This window comes from Lissotriton vulgaris, chromosome 9 (assembly GCF_964263255.1).
Source record: "Lissotriton vulgaris chromosome 9, aLisVul1.2, whole genome shotgun sequence".
Lineage (NCBI taxonomy): Eukaryota > Metazoa > Chordata > Amphibia > Caudata > Salamandridae > Lissotriton > Lissotriton vulgaris.
Window position 1 is genome coordinate 134,493,336 of NC_141697.1, and position 22,034 is coordinate 134,515,369.

The window sequence follows — 22,034 nt, forward strand, 5'->3', positions numbered from 1 at the left end:
AGTTGAGTTTTACACGGCTAAGAGTGAACTGCTGGTCATTTTTAATTGTACCTGTAAAATTGGGGGAATGTCTAATGGGGAATGAATTGAAAAACTGCTTTTAACCATGTCCTTTAAGGAGCTAGTAGTAATAGTTTCCCTGTACTGACAGTTGCTCCAGAACCTCATTTTTTTGGGTTTGCGTGAGTAGGGTTCCAAAGCATGGACTGGGCTTTTGTCGCCACTTTAAGGGATTTTTCTCTCATACTTTTTATTCTATTGAATTTCATTCCTCAAGATATCAAAAAGAACTCTGATAAATTCCGTTGTTATTTTTCAGAGGAAAGCTGCAGGAGCTGTCTGATACAACTCCTCCAGTCCTGTCTTCAGATAGAGATAAGAGCTGATTTATTGCCCCACCGTAGTCTAATTGAGTTTGCTGATCAAAGTGAAAATTGTTTTCTTCAAGGAGGCTGGAGGTACGAGTCAATACATGTAGGTAATTAGAAGTACATATAATGGGAAGTTCAAGATTGGTCGCTAGGTCTCAGCAGTCCTTTGTGATGAGTGGATATTTGTGAGGTAAATGGGGTATCATTGGGGCGATGGTCACCAGGTTGTGGAATTCTATCAGGGTTCCTTGATTGTCCCCTTTGTGTTGCTCCGCTTTCAGTAGTGTAGTTTTTTTTTAGTCTCAATGGAATATTTGTGGATCCTGTTCAGAGAAATGCTGGATGTTTACATTGGCATTTAAGTGGAGTAATTTCCTATTTCATCTGTATTCCCTCATTGATCCAGGTTTTTAGGTTATCGTTTAGGTTGTGGGTGTTTCTAGAGGCACAAGTTTGTCCACTGCTCTTGAAAGGTAAAGATACAGATGGTTTGCTTGTGTCATTTGGTGGGGTGATGAGCTCCCTGGCAAGTGGGGGTCGAGTTTAGAGAGCCCACGTTAGTTTCTATGTATGTACGTGTTTGCAGTGACTGTTTGGCTTTTTTTGAAGCTTGCTGATCGAGAATACATGGTCATTCCAGAAGGCAGGTTCATTTTCTCTGACCACAGTGAGATAAAGCTTGAAGCATTTGTAATGGATGTCACAGACTGTATGTTTAGGTTAAGTGGGTAGCTGAAAGAAGTTTGAGCGATTCCGGGTGGTCTTGTACTGTGGGAGGTAGGTTCGTTGAGCCAAATATCAAGGTCAGCCTGTCACCCAGATTCCAAAGATTTGGATAAATTATGGCGTTAACTGAAGTTGTATATTGAAAACGATCTTCTGAAAGCTGTTGTAGTTAGTAATCCTATGTAGATTTTTAGAAATTAACTTCTGAAGGTACTTGTCAGTGCACAGTGGACTAGAAGACCTATGTAATCTGCCATGGTAATGTCTTCAAAGCTGGGTCTGTGTAAATATTTCTTGAAGACCACAAATCCTCCTCTGGACTTTGTCAGGTGGTTACATGTAGGATTTGGTTTGGAATTACCATGTATACAACTGTCAGTTTCTTCTTTTAGCCATGTTCTTGTGATGAGTAGATATTATTTTGACTCTGAGATGTGGCGGAAGATATTTCGTGGTTTTTATTCATGGGGGTTAAATACATCCAAGCAGCCCAATTTAATAGCACTTATATTTGGCTGAAAACATTATTTAAAAAAATAAAACTGAAAGAAAATTGTAGACTCCCGTGAAATGTTCATCTTTGCCAAATGTCGATAACCTCCTCCCTTCTACATCTAGAAACCATAACCTTTTGATCATTTGCCTCCTTTGTCCATGAGATATTGCACACAGATTCAACTTACCTTCTTGTGTAACTCTGTACTTACTGTAAAGAAATGTTTTGATGTGTTGTATTTTTTACTTTATCAAATTATTTTCAGCTGAACAGCAGTCATTTAAAATGTCATCTTCATTTATGTCACTATGTACATCGTGTTTATTCCAAACACTTCCTGATAATTCTTAAGTGAGGATTCATTTTCCTATAACGTTGAAAGATTAGCAAAAATTGCACTAAAGGTGAGAGCCAAAATGAGAATTTGTTTCATAGCTTTCAAAGCCTGCTGCTCCTACAAGTCTCATAGTATCAGTATATGCATGTTCACTTTTATTCATTTGTCTTCAGAAAGCTTTTTGTGAAGACAAGGTAAACAACCAGTCCAAGGACATGATTTCTGTCAAGGAAAATAGAAAGAGGAGACGCCCTGAGGATGAAACTGGCCCTGAGATTCAGACAAATGGTAAGGTGATTTTGTTGTAGAAAATATAAATGCTACGTTGTTGCCTATGAATGCACACAGTTGTTTACTGCTGTTTCTCGAACCTTTTTCGCCTTGATTTAGTTCTAGAGGATTTTAGCTCACTTTGATCATTCTATTTGGAGTGATGCATTTTTTGGACCTTCCCTTCACCAACTTGGGCATATTTGCACCCAAAGCGGAGAAATCCTGGAAACCTTTGCCATAGATGCTAGTACTCTTTTATAGGTGAACACTTATCTACAGTGTGTGTGGTTCTTACTGTGCAAAGATAGTCAGTCTTCCTGAATCTCATGAAAACCCCATTAATCGACCTTGACAACAGCCAAACGGCAACCTCCATTCTGCAATTTTTATTAATATTCACAGGCGCCAGGCCCCTCTAGTGCAAGGGGAAAAATTCACTTTCTGTTTGCCTGTTCAATCCCTTGCTAGGGATAATGTCCTCCAGCATTCCCTTGGTACCGCTCTGCTGCCTTTTAATGGGTCTATTGCAAAAGGAACTGGACAGACAATGGATCCAAACACCAGACTCTTTCGACAATATAGTTAGTATCATTCCGGAGATGAGCACAGCTCTGTGTTAGTGGGTTCGAGAGGCAGATCTCTCCGCAGGCCTGACATTCATACCCAAAGTTTCCTGGTTGGTCATCATCAGACGCTACCTTAGAGGGTGGTGGCTCATCTGCAAGATTTGCAAGTCAGCTGCACATTTATTTGTTTATTTATTTATATGTTTCTATAGCGCAAGAATCGAGCCCGAGAGGGTTATCTCCGCGCTTTGACTGCAACAAGTGGCAAAGATACTGTACAGACAGCCAGAGCATGCAAGAGGGGACAGCCTTTGATTATGTCTCCATAAACCGATTTGTTTTTAACATTTTCCTAAAAGTAAGGTGATTGGAGGTCTGTCTTAAGCTGAGCGGCAAGTTATTCCACAAGGCTGGCCCCACTGAAGAGAGGGCTCGGCCGCCTTGTCTGGTTTTTTTAATGAAAGGTGGTTTGAGCAGGAGTTGGTTACTTGACCGTAGATCTCGTTCCGGTTTGTAGGGCTGTAGTAGTTTAGATAGGTAGTTGGGACCGTTTCCAAATAGACATTTATGTACAGTGCAGCAAATTTTAAATTTAACCCGTTGGCGTATTGGGAGCCAGTGTAGTTCTCTCAACAGGGGCCCAGAAGATGTTCTTGGAGGGGCATTCAGAATCAGTCTTGCCGCCGTGTTCTGGACCACCTGCAGTCGATTGATGGCATCCTCATTGGCTTGTATCAGAAGCCCATTGCAGTAGTCGAGACGACTTATTACAAGGGCTTGTACCAGGGTCTTTCTGTAAGTGTCCGGTAACAGAGGAAAGACTCGCCTGAGTAGTCCAATGGTGTGAAAGCAAGCACCTGCAATTACATTTGCATGTTCTTTTAAGGTAAAGTTTTGGTCCAGTTTCACACCCAGATTTTTGATGGTGGGTTTTGGGAAGGGTACAGGCCCCAAATCTTGGGGCCACCAATCAGGAGACCAGAGCATGCTAGCTTTCCCAAAGAGCATCACTTCTGTCTTCCTGACATTACACTGGAGGTAGTTGGAGGCCATCCAGTTAGAGATGGCCCTCATGCCTTCCGCAAAGTTTTCCCTAACATTAGAGTCAGGGGCATGGAAAGGGTAGAGGAGTTGAGTGTCGTCGGCGTACGACACTGGTGTGAATCCGTACTTCCTCACAATCTCAGCAAGGGGGGCTACATACACATTAAATAATGTGGGGCTTAGACATGAGCCCTGTGGCACCCCCTTAGTAAGCGCCCTAGAGGTGGAATGGTAGGGGCCCAAGCTGACAGATTGTGAGCGGCCAGAGAGGAAGCTTTCCAACCATGCAAGCGCCTGACCTCTAATGCCCACTCCTTGTAGCCGGTTCAGCAGGATCTTATGTGATACAGTATCGAAAGCAGCTGACAGGTCTAACAGCACCAGAATCATCGAGCCTCCTCTATCCTGTGACATCTTGATGTTATCGGTCACGGAGAGGAGTGCAGATTCGGTGCTGTAGTTGGGCCTGAACCCAGATTGGGATTGGTCCAGGCCCCCTGTTGCTTCGATAAAACTGGAGATCTGGGTGTTGACAAATTTCTCAGCCAGTTTGGTCAGGAGGGGCAAAAGAGAGATAGGGCGAAGGTTGGAGAGTTCAGTCCAGGGAGAGGTGGTATTTTTACGTATCGGATTCACAATTGCCTCTTTCCACTGTTGCGGGAGTTTACCTTCTTTGAAAGAGAGGTTGAGGATTTTTGTAATAATAGGGCATAATGATCTGCTTAGGTTGTTGGTTAGCCTAGCCGGGAGAAGATCACGAGGAGAGCCAGATTTCATATTTTTCAGAAGCGTAAGTACTTCATTCTCTGTAACTTCTGGAATGACTTTAAAGATCTCTATGGGAGTTTCTTCACATAAGATAATAGGGTCTTCCGAATTATTAGGGTGTTTGGCCAGGATTTTATTGTAAATGGTGTCAATTTTGTCCTCAAAGAATTGGGAAATATTATTGCACAGCTCTTGAGAGAAAGTGTCGGGACTTTCACATGCCAAAGGGTTAGTAAAGGTCCTGAGAATTTTATATAATTCTCTAGTAGAGTTGGCAGCTTCATCAAGCTGGGACAGCAGGCAAGTTTTTCTTGCCTTTTTAATGTTATTGTAGTAGGTGGATATGGCCTGCTGGTAAAGTTCCTTGCTGGCGAGAGAGTGATTCTTTCTCCATTGTTTTTCCAGCTTCCTACATTTTTGTTTCTCTGTTTTTAGTGAGTCGGAATACCATGTTTCTTTTTTGGTGGTCGGGGGTTTTTTAACAGTGTTTTGCGGGGCTAGAGAATTTATGGTCTCTAGAAGGGAGTTATTTAGTTTGGATAGAGCCGATTCGATGTTATCAGAATCGGAAATAGTTGGCTCATTCCAGGTTTTTTCAAAAGAATTTGGTGTAATTTTATGCCATGCTCTTTTGGTAATGCTCAGAGTGGTAGGGGGAGCAGAAGGTTTATCAAGTCGTGAAAAGGAAAATTCCAACATGCTATGGTCGGACCAGCTGATGGATTTAGGTGGGTGACAGTGTATTAAGGGATAGTTGGTAAATATTAAATCCAATGTATGGCCTTTCCTGTGAGTGGGGCCACAATTTCTTAAGTGAAGACCTAAAAGAGCTAGGTCGGCAAGGAGGAGTTTAGTGTCAGGGTCTTCTGCAATATCCGCATGGAAATTAAAATCTCCGAGAACAATAAAATTTTCTTTAGCTCTTAAGTGTGGGGCTAGTATTTCGGTTAAGGCGAGTGAGAAGCCAGCATTGGGGCCCGGAGGTCGATATACTAGGGCGCCTTTCCAGTGGTCCTTAGTTCTAGTATGAATTTTAAAAATCATTATTTCCATAGTAGGTAAATTAATTTGTTCCACTACCGTAATATGGAGCCATCTCATTTGCTTCTTCACATCATCAACTTGCTAGAACTCACCTTCCTGCCCAGGATACAAAAATTTGCAGTGCTTATCCGCACAGATATCCCCGCAACCATACACTATATCAGCCAGCAAAGCGTCACAAGGTCTCAATCGCTCTCCCAAGAGGTGCAAATAATTTGGAAGTGATCGATCTGTCACCAGGTGAATCTGAAAAGCAGAGCATGTGCCAGTAAAGCAAAATGTCATAGCAGACACTGAGCAGGATGAGAAGTGCCTGCCACAAATGATAGATCAATCCGGAAGTCCTGGAGGGATTTTTCCTTCAATGTGGCAGACTGAATCTGGACCTGTTTGCAACCTTCCAGAACCGAAAATTCCTATTATATGCAAGCTGTCATCCACAACCAGGGTGTTGGAGGAATGCTTTTTCTATCGCATGGTCCCAGAATCTTTGCCTAAGCTTTCCTCCGACTACTCTCCTCGCATGGATTCTCATGAAGATGAAGGCAGAGCCCTGCAGGATCATTCCCATCACTCCAAGGTGGCCTCAGCAACACTGGTTCTTGGATATACTTCTTTTCTCAGAGAGACCGTACATCCAACTGCAACCACTTCCATCTCTACTGACAATGAGTCAAAACTGTCTTCAAAAGTGGCTCTCCTGTTGATGGCCCTGATGTTTCAATTACTATTGAGATATTTGGTTGCATTAAGACGCTTACGTCACATTTTGCTGCCACTTAGTTGTCTGTTTACTCACTAAACTCACAATCCATAGCAGCCTACTGATGCATAGACCAAGGTCCTCAAGATGGGGAACGCCCATGGAATCACTTCATTCCCTCCCATCTTCTCTTGCGACCCCACGCATATTCATGATCTCAAGAAATCATGCTCTTGCCATCCATTCCCTTATCTCATGAAGCAGACACCACTTCACATACTCAGGCACCCTCACTTAACACGCATGACTCTGACGATGAGATCTATTATTCAACAACATCACCACACGCCACCTCACTTGCCAATTCACAAGCATAGTCCTTCACATACTTTGATATTATCTCTTCTGCCCCCGATATCTACATGAGACTAGACACTTCCGCCACCTCAGTGAAGTTGGCGTCCGCGCTTTTCTGGACTCAACACAGGTACACGGTCTAAGCGGAAAGATATGATCTAAGAGGATATTTACCAGTGATAACACTTCCTCAACACTCAACTCTGACAACACTGAATATTCACCAGTAGTTTACACTCCCTTCAACTCTCAACGCCGACATCACAAACAAAATGTTTATTCAGAATGTTATCCTTGCCGGTTCCATAACTGCGGGTTTACTGTTTGATTGTACATGTTTTCCTGCTTATTTTATGCAGCCACGTGGGTAACGCTTATTGTACTTCTCGCACAAAGTCTGTTACGTGGGTTTCTTTTAATCACTGTTTAAAACTTCGATCTCGAATTTGGGGGGAAGATGGCGGCCGGTTGAAGACGCTGGTCGCGAGCTCCGTTGAAAAAATCTCCAGGTAAATTGCTGCACACGCTTCCTGACCCATGGAAAGCAGTATGAATAGAGACGACTCGAGCGACCTGGACGGCAATGGTTAGAGAGGTTAAATACATAGTGGAACAGCAGCATTAAGCTTCGGCAGCGTCTCTGTTTTCCGTTTTCCGACTTCACTATTACCGTCACTACCGCATCTGAAATCAGGCATTCTTTCCCCTGCCGCCTGTTACCGTGTGCCTCAGGGCAGCCTTCCCGCTTACCTGCGGTTTGAGATAGATGAGTCCGCTGCAGGGGGGCAATAACTGCTGCGGGAGCTGTGTACACAGAAAGGCGGAGGGGGACCCCTCATGACAGGCTTGTGTTCTGAATCACCGCAGAGCTTGGTCCCGGTCCCGGTTACGGTCCCGATAGCGTCTATGCTGCAGCCCTCCCAGGCAGCTGACCTGTCAAGCGGGCTCTGGAAGAGAGCTCGCGCAGCCACCGGAGAGAGTAGAAGGAGGAATCTCTCAGCACGATTCTTCTTCCGGGGCAAAAGTGGTCGAGGCAGCAGTAACTGTGGCAAGCAGAGCCGCGCTGAATCAGTTTCAGTGCCTGTGGAGTCTGATCACAGCATAACAGAGGGGAGAAGAGCAGGTGAAAAGTCTATTGAACCAGTACCACGAGGAAACACTCAAGTGCATGATTTAAGGACTATATCTGATATTCTCCATGTTATACTCTATAACAAAGGGTTGAACTGGAGGGAGAATAGAGTTGGAATAGAAAAACCGATATATGTTTGTTGGATGAGTGAAAAAATCAATGAAAGTCTCTGGCGCCCTCCAGTGGATGAGAGAGGAGTATTCAGCTACATAAGTGAAGCAGGTGAAGCAGGTAAAGCAGAACCAGTCTCACAAGTACCAGAACCGGGTTCAGAATCAGAATCAGAAACTCAAGAAAATAAACCCCCACAAATTAAAAGCATTGAAGCTATTCACAATTATCACGCTACTTTAACACTAGGGGGTAGTGGAAATAACGAAAAAGAGGGAGTGCCTCCGTTCATCAATTATTTTACTAGATCTAGAGCAAAGAAAGGTCCAGGAAATCATCAAGGGGCTCTTCTTCCGGGACATGAAAGACTGGAAGAGGGGAAAAAGAAATCAGCATACTGTCTCAGGAATCAAAATCTAAGTAAACAAAGTCTATTATTGCCAATAAAGAAGAAGTGTATGACCCCTAAGAACACAAAAAAAGCTGCGAAAATCACTTCGCGATTAGAGGATTTAACGGAGAGTATAAAAAGCAGAGGATCAAAAAAACCTAAAGAGAAGAGAATAAAGATTACTCCTTCATTGAGATCATATTTTAAAGTACAACAAGTGGTACAAATGAGAGGTGGAAACCAAGATCAAGCTAATAGCACGATAGACACAACGAATACTAACCTCAAGGTGGGAAAAGAAGTTGGGGAGCCGGTAGGAGAGGAAGGTTCAATAGAAGGAAATATGCAGTCGGTATCTTCCTCACCTGATCCCTTCACAAATATGAATTCTTCAATGGAACAACCACTATTAACATCTCAATCAGCCCAACCCGCTAAGCCAGCTCAACTTAATTTCTCTACTCAACCAAGTACGAGTGCTTCTTCACTAACTGAAATCGAAAATGACAAAGAGTTTCGTGACTCTCAAGAGAATTATGAAGAAGAGCATGAAAACGGAGACAGAGGTGCTACAGGGAACTTGTTGGAACTGTGTTTGGGAAAAATGATGGATAAAATAATGGGAGAAATGCGTGAAAAATTCGCAATTTCTGAGGCGAATCAGAACAAAATACAAGAAGCAGTAGAAAACCTAGATCAAAAAATAAATGACCTAGGGGTCAGAGTTACAGCAGTAGAGAGCGAGTTAAGCTCACTAAATAAGAGAGTTGACAACACCCAAAGAGAGATAAGACACTTGAAGGATAACGATAAATTAGTCAAAGAGAAGCTTGAATCTTTGGAAAATCAAGGAAGGAGAAATAATATTCGCTTGCTGAACGTCCCTGAGAATTCAGAGGGAACGGACATTAAGACCTACGTAATATCTCTACTAGAAGAATTTCTCCCATGGACTAAAGAATACAATATAGCGGAAGACATCCAGAGAGTACATAGAGACCCTTTCAGAAAAAGCAAAGAGAGGAAAAACCCGAGAAAAATCTTGGTAAATTTCAGAACATACACCTTGAAAGAAAAAATACTGAGCGAGGGCTTAAAAGTTGGAAGTTTCAACAAAATGAGCTGGTCATTCCGCATCAGATCAGATATCTGTAAAATTACACAAGACAGGCAATGGGAATTGGGGCAGTATATGCAGGAGCTAAAAACACTTGGAGCAAGCGTACAGCTAAAATTCCCTGCCTCGCTCAGAATAATGTGGCGAAACAAAATGCACAATCTAAGGGACTCAAAGGAGGTAGAGAACCTTATTCAATTAATAAAAGATCAAATTGAAATTGACAAACTAAACAAGGAATAAATAACCAAATCAAGGGCTGATTCAGGCGCACTCGATAGATTCGACATATTAAAATAAGGACGAACCAAAGTTCATAAAGACGCAGAAAAGAAAAGACAAATAGAAATGCATGGGCTGAAGCACTCACTAACTCAAACTTAAAGAAGAAATTACCTGGAGAAAACGGAGCACGAAACCGGGTGAAACGACACCTGGAAGGAAAAAAAAGGAGGCTTCCCCAGGGAGGGAAACCGAAAGGAAATCACAAGAAACAGAATTGTAAATACACATGGGTGGGGAGCAAAGTAGGGAAAAAAAAACAAAAAAAATCCTCAAAATTGGAACATGAAAAGATTGGCAAGGGAGAAGAAAGCTGTCTCAAGTGCAAAATCAATTTAAAATGGCAAAAGAGAAATCTATAAAAATCTTAACATGGAATGTTAACGGGCTAAGAACAACATCACGAAGAAGAAGAATTATGGAATATCTCAAAGAAACAGAGAGCGAAGTTATTATCCTACAAGAAACCCATCTAATAAATGAGGAATGGTCTCAGTTAGCAAAAAACTTAAACTGGATTGGAGCAAGTATACATACCACGCAAGAGTGTAATATAAAAGGGGTAGTAATTATTATAAAGAAATCTCTCAAAGCCAAAGTGGAGGAGGAGAAAGTGGATAGTAAAGGTAGATGGGCAATTGCCAAAGTCAGAATTGAAGAGCACATTCTGACTATTGTGGGTTACTATGGTCCTAATAGGGACGATGCGGAGCCACTCCAAAAACTCTATTCCGAGCTTTTAACATACCCAGCTCCAATTATAATGGGAGGGGACTTTAATCTGATAGGAGATCCCAAGATTGATAGATCCCCACCAATAAAGCAATGGAACTTACCAAAGATGAGGGAGTGGTTAGGTATATATAAAAAAGACTTACTGCTTGAAGATTTGTGGAAATTAAAAGGAATAAAGAATTACCCATACACTTTCCACAATAAAAAATTAGGGCACAAATCAAGAATAGATTTCTTTCTATTAAACAAAAATTTGAGAGATAAAGTTAAAAGTATCGAACATCTACCTGCTCATCTATCGGATCATTCTGCTGTTCAATTAAATATAGCATTACCGCAACTACAAATGTCTAGCAGGTGGACAGTTGACCGTACAATATTCAGAGAAGACCAATGCGTGGAGGAACTAATATTAACTACCCAACAATATTTTCAAGATAACGCAAACAGCACAGCTAAAAGCATGATATGGGACGCTTATAAAGCAGTTATCAGAGGAAAATTGCTTAGTCTAGGCGCTCACAGACATAAACAAAAAAAACAGGAAATCAAAAAATTGGAAACAGAAATCAAAGAAGATGAATTACACTTGGAGTGTGATGTTCCACTAATTCAAAAGGAAAATCTGGAAGAAAAACTTCGCAACTCAAAAGAAAACCTGACAGTTTATTTAGAGAATATAATCAAAGAGAAATGGGAGAGCAGTAAATTAGCGGACCATGAGTATGGCGAAGGCTGCGGGAAATTTCTAGCCTGGAAAATGAAAACAGATCAATCCAGAAACAATATACTAAATATATATAACCAGGATCAATCAGTTACTCTCTCAGATGATAGTGCAATTAGAACGGAATTCTTTAATTTCTTCACCTCAATATACAAGGAAGACATAAATCCTACGGAGGAAGAAATCAAAAAATATCTTGAGAAGATTCAACTTCCGTGTCTGACAGAGGAAGAAGCGGAATTGGTGAATTCCGAAATTACAGTAGAAGAAGTAAGGAGCACCATAAGTCATTTAAAGAAGGGGAAAGCTGCAGGTCCAGACGCTTTGCCCAATGAATTTTATATCGCAATGGAAGAAACATTAATTGAACCGTTAACGGAAACAATTAATAAATCATATATAGAACATGAAAGGCTTCCAGACTCATGGCACGACGCTACGATAAGTATACTATTAAAACCAGGGAAAAACCCGATGAATTGCGCTTCTTATAGACCAATATCGCTTCTAAATTGTGATTACAAGATCTTCATGAACATAATAGCGAGAAGAGTATCTAAGGTTATGGCTAAATTAATTGATACGGACCAAAAAGGTTTTATTAAGGGAAGACAGATACAAGAAATCACTCATGAGCTTATAGCAACAATTGATATAGTTACTCATGAAAATCTGCCCCTTACACTTCTTACTTATGATGCTGCTAAAGCTTTTGATCGGGTTAACTGGGCTTTTCTAACTAAATGTATAGAGAAAAGTAAATTCGGGATTAATTTTAATCACATGGTAAGGGATATATACTCAAGTCCAAGAGCAAAGGTAGCTGTTAATAACAATCTAACGGAAAATATTGAGATCCAAAGAGGCACACGTCAGGGTTGTCCCCTATCCCCATTACTTTTTAATCTATATATTGAACCATTGGCATGTTCTATCAGAAATAATACTAACATCACACCGTTTAGATATTCACAATGGACAAGAAAAGTAGCGCTTTACGCAGACGATTTAATGGTGCTCACAGATGACTATAATAACTCTAATCAGGCAATCGAGGAAGAGATGAATAAATTTGGTAAAGTATCTGGATATCTGGTTAACATCGATAAAACCGAAATAATGAGCTGGAACTCACAATTAACTACACCACTTTTGAAGGATAAAATAAAATATTTAGGAATCATCATAACACAAGATCTTGGAAAACTAGCAGAAACAAACCTCACACGTGTCATGAATGAAACTAGAAAACTTTTGAAAACTTGGTCAGGTCTACCACTAAGCTTCCTAGGCAAATCCAATATAATCAAAATGTCAATCATTCCAAAATTCACATATCTGTTCAACAATATTCCACTAGAATTTAAAAAGGAAACCCTAAAAAAGATACAAGGAGAATTAGCCAGTTTCATTTGGGCATCCAAGAGCACAAGAATCTCATGGAGTAAACTTAGGAGAAAGAAGGAACAAGGGGGCATTGCAAGTCCGGATATATATGAGTATTACAGATCCTTTCAATTCAAAAACATCAGGGTCTTATTAAGAGCACATCAAGCATATCCAACACATCTGTTTCATTTGACAAAGGGGGAGGATCATTTTCTCTTCAAATTCGGCCATCCGAAATTTTTCAAAAAAGTCAAACTAAAAGTTCTGAATAATGCAGTTAAGATCTGGAACTATATAAGGGCAATCACACAAATTCCATATTACAGTAACTCATCTCCAATATGGGACTCCCCAGGCACCCCTGATTGTTTAAAAGATTCTTTATCAAAACCAATTAGACAAGCTGGAATTGAAAAATGGGGACAACTTCTATCTGGGAATTCCTTACTATCATGGGACCACTTGCAAAGAATTGCAGATCATAAAATCTCGAGGTTTAAATATTATCAATTAAGCAGCTGGGCAAGCACCATTCCAAAAGGAGAGCTAGACCCGGAAAATTTAGAATCAGAAATGATCAGCGAAACGGCAATAAAGAAAGAAGTATCAAAATGGTATTGGGCATTAATTGAGACAGGAAAAGAAGATCAAACAACTGTTGAAAAGATATGGAAGAAAGACTTACAACACGAAGTTTCAGATCTCGGCCTACTGTGGAATAAATCAGTAGAAAAATGCTGGACTTGTGTAAAGGCCGCACCATTAAAAAGAAACCACCTTTTCTCCTTACATAGAGCTTACTGGACCCCTAAAAAACTGTCAAAATTCAGAGGTGCAGCAGTAAAAGCATGCAGTAAATGTGGAGAGGAAAAAGCGGATGATATACATATGTTTGGTGGGTGCCCTTCGCTTATACCGTATTGGCAAGAAATTGGTAAGACCCTGACAACAATGCTGGCAACTCCAATAACTGTGAGTATTACTTTAATTATTTTTGGGATATACCTCAATACTCAACCCAACCAGATAAGGCTAGATAAACATCAAGAAAGTCTTTTATTTGTTATGATTCTCTTAGCACGTAGAGAGATATGTATCAACTGGATAAAACCATCTCCCCCAACACATGAAAGCTGGTTAAACACTGCAATAAGAATTAGTAACCTAGATAGAAAAAGGAAACAAAACAAAAATATGAAATACTGGGAGATTTTGGAAAAGTATATCGAATCTAGACAATAACCTATCTCTCTGTACAAGAGGCCCCTGTGTTATGTCCGCTTGTTTTCCTTTTCTTTTTCCTTTTCTTTTTCTTTTCTTTTTTTTTTTTTTTTTTTTTTCTTTTTTCTTTTTGATTCCAATGATTAAGCGGACAATGATTCCTGGCATGACTGGAAGTCTGCTAAGTGCCTAATGGGTCAAAGATCTTCCAAGACGATGGAATTATTGAATAAGATGGAGGTATGCAGTGGAGAACGGATGAAACCAAGAGCAAGGCCTGCCTTCTGTACTTCCCGTTAGACGATTAGAGGCAGCTCAAGTTAAACACTTGGCTCTTTGGGCGTTAGTCTCCAAATGCCTGTCATTCTTTCCTTTAAACCGCAATATGAGGATTTAGAAAAAAAAAAAAAAAAAAAAAAAAACTTCGATCTCCAATTGTTTTGAGTCTATGCGTACTTCAACAAGGTTTCAGTGTTCTTATTTAATTATCTAAGCGATTCCATAACGTTGCCTTCCTGCGATCATTTGTGCCCTAACGCCCGCAACAGTTGACCATAACCCCTCGTATGCCAGCTTCTATGTTGAGCGAAGCCCTGCACTGCTCTACTTACCCTACTGATATCAATCCCTCTGGTTGCGACACCCCACCTCTTCCATCCCCCTGTTCTTGCGGACTTCATCAAATTGAAGCTCCTATTTGGCGGCTCCATGGCAACCACAAACAAATTAAAAACCTTATCTGTAGACACATTCTTACCGACATCTGGAGACTTTTAACCCAAGAGGTCGAGAGTTCACTTTTGACCCAAATCTGCATAATTCTCACTCAAGGATAGACTATATACTTACCAATAATATTCTGACTCCATCCTCTTCGAACCTTAAGTTTGAACCTATCCTCCTATCTGACCACGCTTGCATCTCAATAGATATCACAATATCGAACATCCAAAATGCTGACAGACTGGCACTTCAATGATACACTTCTAAATGATTCCACCCATAGAGAAGAAATAAGATCTACCATTGTCAACTATTTTCAAGAGAATACCTCTCCAGATATATCTCCCGAAACTCTCTGGGAGCCACTCTTAGGAGCAAAATGATCAGTATTATGACCCACAAAAATAAAACGTCCAGTAAAACCCTTGAGGAGCTCTAATCTAAAGTCCTACAGCTTAAGCGCCTCATTAGCTCAAAACACTCCATTGATACATTCAACAAACTCAATCTAAAATATTAATATAATAAACTAATAGGCGAGAGAGCGCATATCTGGCTAAACACTTACAGAGCGAAGAAAATATGCTAATTCAAAAAGGGCGGGAAATTCCTTGCCAATTGCCTAAAAGTGAAAAGCCAAAGGGGCTACTCCCTCCCCTTTGAGACTGCCCCTCCATCCATGCCACTTCAGACCCATCGCATGTCGAAGGATCCCTTGGCCCTTCTCCAACAAGAAGTTACAGCTCTTTTCTTCTTTTTTTTTTTTAAATTAAAAAAAATATTTTTTATTGAAAGAAAACAAACCAAAAGACAATACACAACCAACAGAAATAGATTACAAATTGGCATCAAAATACACAATCGGACATCAAATGTGTAGTGGTCGAATAAAAATGATTGTGGATATTGCCTGGGCCATACCTAATAAAAACTGAGTGTGAGAAGTCACAGTTGCAGACAATTACAAAGATTCATTTTCAAGTGCAAATGGGGAGTCCTCATTAAAGGGGGACAGAGCCAACTTCTGCTCTTATTCCAGGGTACCCTCATTATTGTCCAATTATCCGGGCAACCTCTACTCTCGTATACCACTCTTTCAGCTTGCATGCACCACTCCATGTCAGACACCTCCAGATCAACCCCTGTAAGAAAGTGCCATCATTCTTGCATGCGATGTCCCCACTTATTGCTGATGTGCTTTGACTCAGTGTGCCCTGGGCTCCAGCCAATCAGGTGCCCAGGGCCTGTGTTCCTTTCCTAAAACTGTATTGAAGCTGAAACCCAATTGGCATCTCTGGCCACATGTCAGCCCCTGGTAAATGGTACCCTAGGTACCCAGGGCATTGTGACCAGAGAAGGCCCCTAAGGGCTGCAGCACTTATTGTGCCACCATTAGGGGCCCTACACCTTGACACCCACACACTGCCTTTGCAGACTGATTGTCCTGGTGCAGAACTAAACCGAGTCGAGATGGCACACATCCTTGTGTGCCATGCCCACAAACTGCCCTGACATACATCAGTCTCCCTTCTAGCTGGGTGCCCTATGCCAGTGGTGTGGGCACAGGTGCATGAGCCCTGTGTCCCTACAGTACCCAGGGCCATTCCTGGGTACTGTAAGTGCAGTGATGCTATTAAGAGTATATGGTGATGGGAGGTTGTCATTAAGAACTCCACAGCACCATAATGGCTACACTGAAGACCGACAAGTTTGATATCAAACTTCTCAGCACATTAAACCCACACTGATGCCAGTGTGGGATTTAATGTAAAATGCACGACAGAGGACATCTTAGAGATGCCCCCTGAAACCTAACCTACAATCCACGTCTTGTCTGAGAGGCTGCCACACAACAGACATGTTGCTGGACCCCAGGGTGGAGAGCCCCCCGCTCTCCTGGGCCTGCAACAATGCACATCCTGGACAAGGTACTAAGTCTCCTCCCCTAGGAGGGGCAGAGGGAAGCTTCAAAGGCATACCGCCTTTGTGAGCTTCTCCAGACCACTTGCTGTACTTGCTGCAAATTTCATCGATAAAAGAACGCCCTGTCTGTTGTAATGTAATGTCAATTCCTAGGTATTGGAAACCATCAGTAACAATGGTAGCACCACATCCCGACAGGAGGAGCGGAGTTCATGGCAAGTAAAGCAAAATGTCATATGCGTAGAGGGACACTTTGTCCATCCATTCCGGTGACCAGTTTAGTCCCCGAATCAGGGGATCCCCCGTAGCCATTTAGCAAGAGGTTCACGCGCCAAGGCAAACAGAGGGGACAGTGGACACCCTTGCCTTGTACCTCACCCCAACTCAAAACCACTGACCTACTGCCATTCACCGTAATTCTCGCCAAGGGTTTTGAATAGAGGAGACGCACCCATTACAGAAATCTGCAGCCAAACAAGTTATGGCTCTTGGCCAAGGGAGCCATTGAGTGAGTTCCTGACCCAGAAGTAGGTTGTGTTGTTTATTCCCACTACTTTCTGGTGCCCAAGAAGGACAAGGCCCTGCGTCCTATCCTGGATCTCAGTAACGTCAATCGCTTCCACCGGAAGGAGAAGTTCAAAATGATGACACTGGCTCAGGTCCGGTCTGCTCTCCACCTAGGAGGCTGAATGGTAGAGTTGGACTTGCAGGACGCTTATTTTCACATCCCTGTCCTGCCGGCCCACCAGCGTTACCTGCAGTTCACTCTCTGCCACAAGCCCTTTCAGTTTACCATGTTCCCCTTTGGCCTTACCAGTGCCCCTTGGGTGTTCACGGAGTGATGGCGGTGGTCGCAGCTAATCTGCACAGATCAGGGGTTGCAGCCTTCCCCTATCTCGACGACCGGCTGTTAAAGGCGGGCTTACCCCAGGCTGTCGTCTCCCACCGCACCATCAATGTGCCGAAGAAGTACCCAATTCCCTCTCAGAAGCTCCTTTTCATTAGAGCGGTCCTGGACACAGGGCAGTTTTGTGCTTATCCCCCAGAGCAGGGAGTCTAGGATATTCAGGCTATGATTCTGATCTCTCTGCCTCCATCCCGGTTTTCGGTCAGAATGACCCTGAGGCTACTGGGCCTCCTGCATTCTGCTGGTAGACCATGCCAGGTGGCATATGCGGGCTCTGCAGCGGGACCTGAATTTCCAATGGGCACTGCATCAGGAGAATCTTTCTGATTTGCGTCTGCATTTCGCAGGGCACTGCACCCCAATTGCAGTGGTGGCTAACAAAATAGCATTGGATCCATGGCAGATCCCTCTCCTTTACCCGACCAGAGTTCACAGTGGTGACAGATGCATCACTGCTGGGGTCGGGATGCCACGTGGGAGAGGCAGAGATCAGAGGTCTCTGCTCTCCAGCTGAGTCTGGGCTCCACATCAACCTTCTGAAGCTTCGGGCGATTCGTCTTGCACTGTAGCAGGGTTTCCGTTCTCCCACAGAACTGTGCATAGAGATCTAGAACCTCAGTGAGTTAGGATGATCCAAAACTCATCTCAGTGTCAGAAATCCCCTTACCTAGCTAGCTACAGTGTCTCATGGATCATTATGGAATGATGCATGTCTTAGACAAACCAGAACATGATCTTTAGAATACCTCAGGAATCGTGGAACACATGAACACTCTTTCGTTATATAATCATTTCAAACCAAAACTGAGAGTCAAAGAACACAAGTGCAAGTTTGAAATATTTATTATTCAATGCAAAGTTCTCAAACGCAGTATCTTGTATAATACCAAAATGCAGATTATAAAAATCAGAGTCAGCAGCATAGTCACTAATCCATAGTAAGCAAAAGGTGATAGCATGTTATAATGCAAAATCTATAGAAATCTATATCACCTATATTTCGCGCACCCTATCTAGCATATTATTTTATATCTAAGAAGGTCTCATTCGGGCTTTAGCAGGGCGGCCCCATACCTCTCAATGTCAGTAGGAGCAGTTCACATCAACAGCTACCAGCTCTCTTCATGCGCAGCACCAAGTGTCTGCGTTCATTCCGTGTAACTCTATCTTAAACCCGCGTAGAGCCCAAAATGTTGGCATCAACATTATTTGTGTTATGTCTAATGTGGTGCGAGGATCAGGCCTCCCAGCAACCTTGTGTTAGGTTAATCTTAGAGTGTGCAGCTCTCAGTGTGCAGACAGTTGTACCAAGTGTACCAGGCAAAGCTGATAGCATAGGAATAACATATTATTCTCAAATAAAGCACCTCACTGCTTCTAGGGTGAAAGCTACAACAACAAGTACGTGTCGTGTGCAAAACTGAAGCCGAAGGCAAAACGGCTGTTTAAACATGTAATACACTCATGCTAACTTAACGCAATATATGTAATGAAGTATCCATATGACACCCCCCCATTGGTCCGAGCACCGCCAAACATAAGGGAAAAGGCAATACTAAATCAGATACAAAAATTGAAAGCAAAATTCAATAATCTTGAGCTAAAATAAGCTAAAAATATGTATGAATGAATATGTATGAATGCCTACAGTGGCCTCAAATCTAAAACTGAAAACAAAACTTTTGAACCAAAAGTTATCCGCCAGGCCTCAAAAATATGAAAGGTAGGACCAGGTCTCATCAATTCAAATGTTTGTAAGAAAAAACAAGGCACTTATCCGATATCCAAAGTCATGTGCCACCTAGACGTTATCTCCAGCGACATCACGTGAGTGAACTCTCCATCAGCTGAACATAGTCCATCCCTCCAATTCAGCGAGGGGAAAGTCATATTTCACAACAAAGCATTCCTCCCAGGCATCTCACGATTGGAAAGTATATGCAAAGAAAGTTGCAACAGCCTCCAGTATGAAATCACTGCCATCATCCGAAAATAGTTCAGCCATCCAATTTAGCAATGGGAAAGAACATACGTGCTCCTCCAGCATCGGATCCTCCTGCAACGTCAGAGGACAACTCGGTGGGTTCACCAGATCGCTGTGTGTCAGAAAGGCATTCGCCGCTGCTGAGATCTCCCATTGGCCCAGAACTCCATTTATCGCTACCAAGGCCATAACTCTCTCGCCAGAACAGATCAGCTCGTGAGCCACCACGGGACGCATTAGCTGATCAAAATCGACGTCAGGAGCAGTCCTCAAGCATAGGCACAAATCAATGGCCCAATCGAACTCGCAGCTCAGGCAGTGAAACACAGGTTGGACACACGTGAAGTCGGTAAACCGAAATGACAATCTATAGGCCGTGCTTAATGCTGCAAGCGGCAAAGTTCCATAGTAATTGAGCATCCGATTACGGCACAGTGTCAGGAGGCGTTGAACGGCGTCTTGCGCAGGATGGGCATCCATGTTTTATGAAGAAAAACACCAACAGAAAGCCTGCGGCCACAGCCAGCAACACAGGTAGTCCACCAAACAAACTCGAAAAAATAGTGTGGAAAAACGTGGGAATGATACCAAAAACTTTTTCAAACGTAGTCACGAGGCCACTGCTTACTAATTTAAAAAAATGTGCAAGCCCAGTCGTTGAAGAAGCATTAAAAATCTGGTGTACCAGCTCGCAGAAATGAAACGGCAAATCAGTGTTTAAAAGCGCCTGCACCTCTGTGCGGGTGTTAGCTATGTGAAGGACATAAGTTTCCCGGGCCGAACTCAGGGTCACTTGTTTTTGAGACAAAAGGGCCCTTATTCTGCTTAAACCATTGAATTTTGCTTCCAAGGTTGGAATCCGTGGCCAGATGGAGACATCTGAAGACCCATGCGTGGGTGGGTATAGAATATTCTTGCAGCACACCACACGCTCTGATACAGTTACTACATAAGCCACACCAATTAATAAACCACAACATAATTCGTTGTTTAAAAGCAAATAACTACCATTAGCTAATAATGTAAATGTGGGAACCACTGCTGGAACTGGCGTGCCTTTTAAAACACATGCTAAATTTGGGCGGTCCTGATTACAAGAACCGTGTAACTGAATGTGTCTGCATATTAATGAATGGTCAGGTGACTGTGTGCATTCCTCACCATTAAGATTCACTTCTTTTCCATCTTTCAGACATCTGTATGTGTATGGTAATGACCATGCCTCATGTAGGAATGCATTGCCTAGTGGTTCATATCGTCCTATAGCAATATACCGCATACAGTTAGTAAATTTATATAAAGGGAATGGTAATGTAATTAATCCATGAATAAGCCACGTGGCAGTAGTGGTTTCAGCAACAGAGAAAGGCAAGGATTCTAGCTTCTCAATATGTAACATAGAAAATGAAGCATCACGCATTGAAAGCATGCGCTGTTTCTCAGTAAGATTAAAAGGGGCGAAAAGGGATGAAACGTTCAATGAGGTCCAGGGAACTCGACCAGCCTTAAGAGTCTGTAGAGTCCAGGCAAACTGCATTACAGAACGCAATTGATTTTGACCATGGTATAACGTGGACACTTCATCATGTACAATATCAACAACAGAAGAAACAATATTATCCAATGTGTAAATCCTGGAAGAAAGCATGTTAATACTGTTATCGACCACTGCAAGCACTTTTTCCAAATTTGCTTGATCAATAGCTCTCAGGCGTTTAGCTGCCTCAACTTGTGAAAATTTCCAAATTTCATTGTATATAGCATAAAGAAAGCGTTTAGATCTACCCCTAGCCGGGCCTTTTATAAAATCATTTAGGTCTATATTTTCATTCAACTGGGACAGATGCAGTTTAACTGCAGCCAAAGTGGAATGTTGTAACCAGTTCTGACACAATTTGCCTACTGAATAAGTAGTAACAGTGTGATCTGTTTCAAACCTGGGATCTGGCCTGATGTGTGTAAAACCTTCAGATAAACCCAAAAAACGACGTTGGCAAGCATCAGAGCTTCTTTGCCACAAGAGCCACCCCTCCGGATCAAAATGGGAAATATTAAAGGAGGAATTCTGCAAAAGTGCTTGTATCCCACTGATGGATAATGTAGTGAAATTACTCCAACCTGAATATTCTTCCAAATCAGGGATAGTAGGGGTATTTAATTTTTTAGATGTAGCCAATCCAAAACATGTTGTTTGGGAAATAGTTGAATTTAAAAACAACATGTGATTCGGGATGAGACATGCACGATGCAAAGCCTCAGTGCCTTGTACCTGCCAATCTTTGGTACCCCAAACCGATTTAAGGTCAACAGCATCCTTCCATAACTCATAGCCATCCACAGATAACCTTTCTAGAAAGGACTTTGAATAGAGCAGTTTTGTATCAGTAAGTCTAACTTTGGGCATGAATTTCTGGTTCACTTTAAAATAAAATGACTCAGGATTTGATTGATTAAAATCTGTAAAATAAGAGTATTTCCCCAGAAATGTACTTGAGCTCCCCTGTAAAGGAGTAGGGCAATGTTCCCACTGAGTGTAATTCACAGGAACCCTCCTAGGACTTGTCTTGTGTAAGAAATGATTTCCATAATGTTGATAACAAAACAAATCACCATAATTGACAGAATCTAAGTACAAATCCTCAGCATCAAAGGCCGAATAATATTTCAAATCGGAGAACAATGCTTCTACGGCCTGAAGATCCCAGTC

At 42.1% G+C, this 22,034-nt stretch overlaps 1 protein-coding gene across 2 annotated transcripts in view; it reads left to right on the plus strand.

Annotated features, from left to right (window-relative positions):
• NUSAP1 (nucleolar and spindle associated protein 1) overlaps positions 1-22,034 on the plus strand; it is a 240,467-nt gene that overhangs the window by 53,683 nt on the left and 164,750 nt on the right. For both annotated transcript variants that reach the window (XM_086937197.1, XM_086937195.1), the window contains exon 4: positions 2,104-2,218. In XM_086937197.1, coding sequence (XP_086793323.1) covers positions 2,104-2,218 — 115 coding nt within the window. The remainder of the gene's footprint in view (positions 1-2,103; positions 2,219-22,034) is intronic.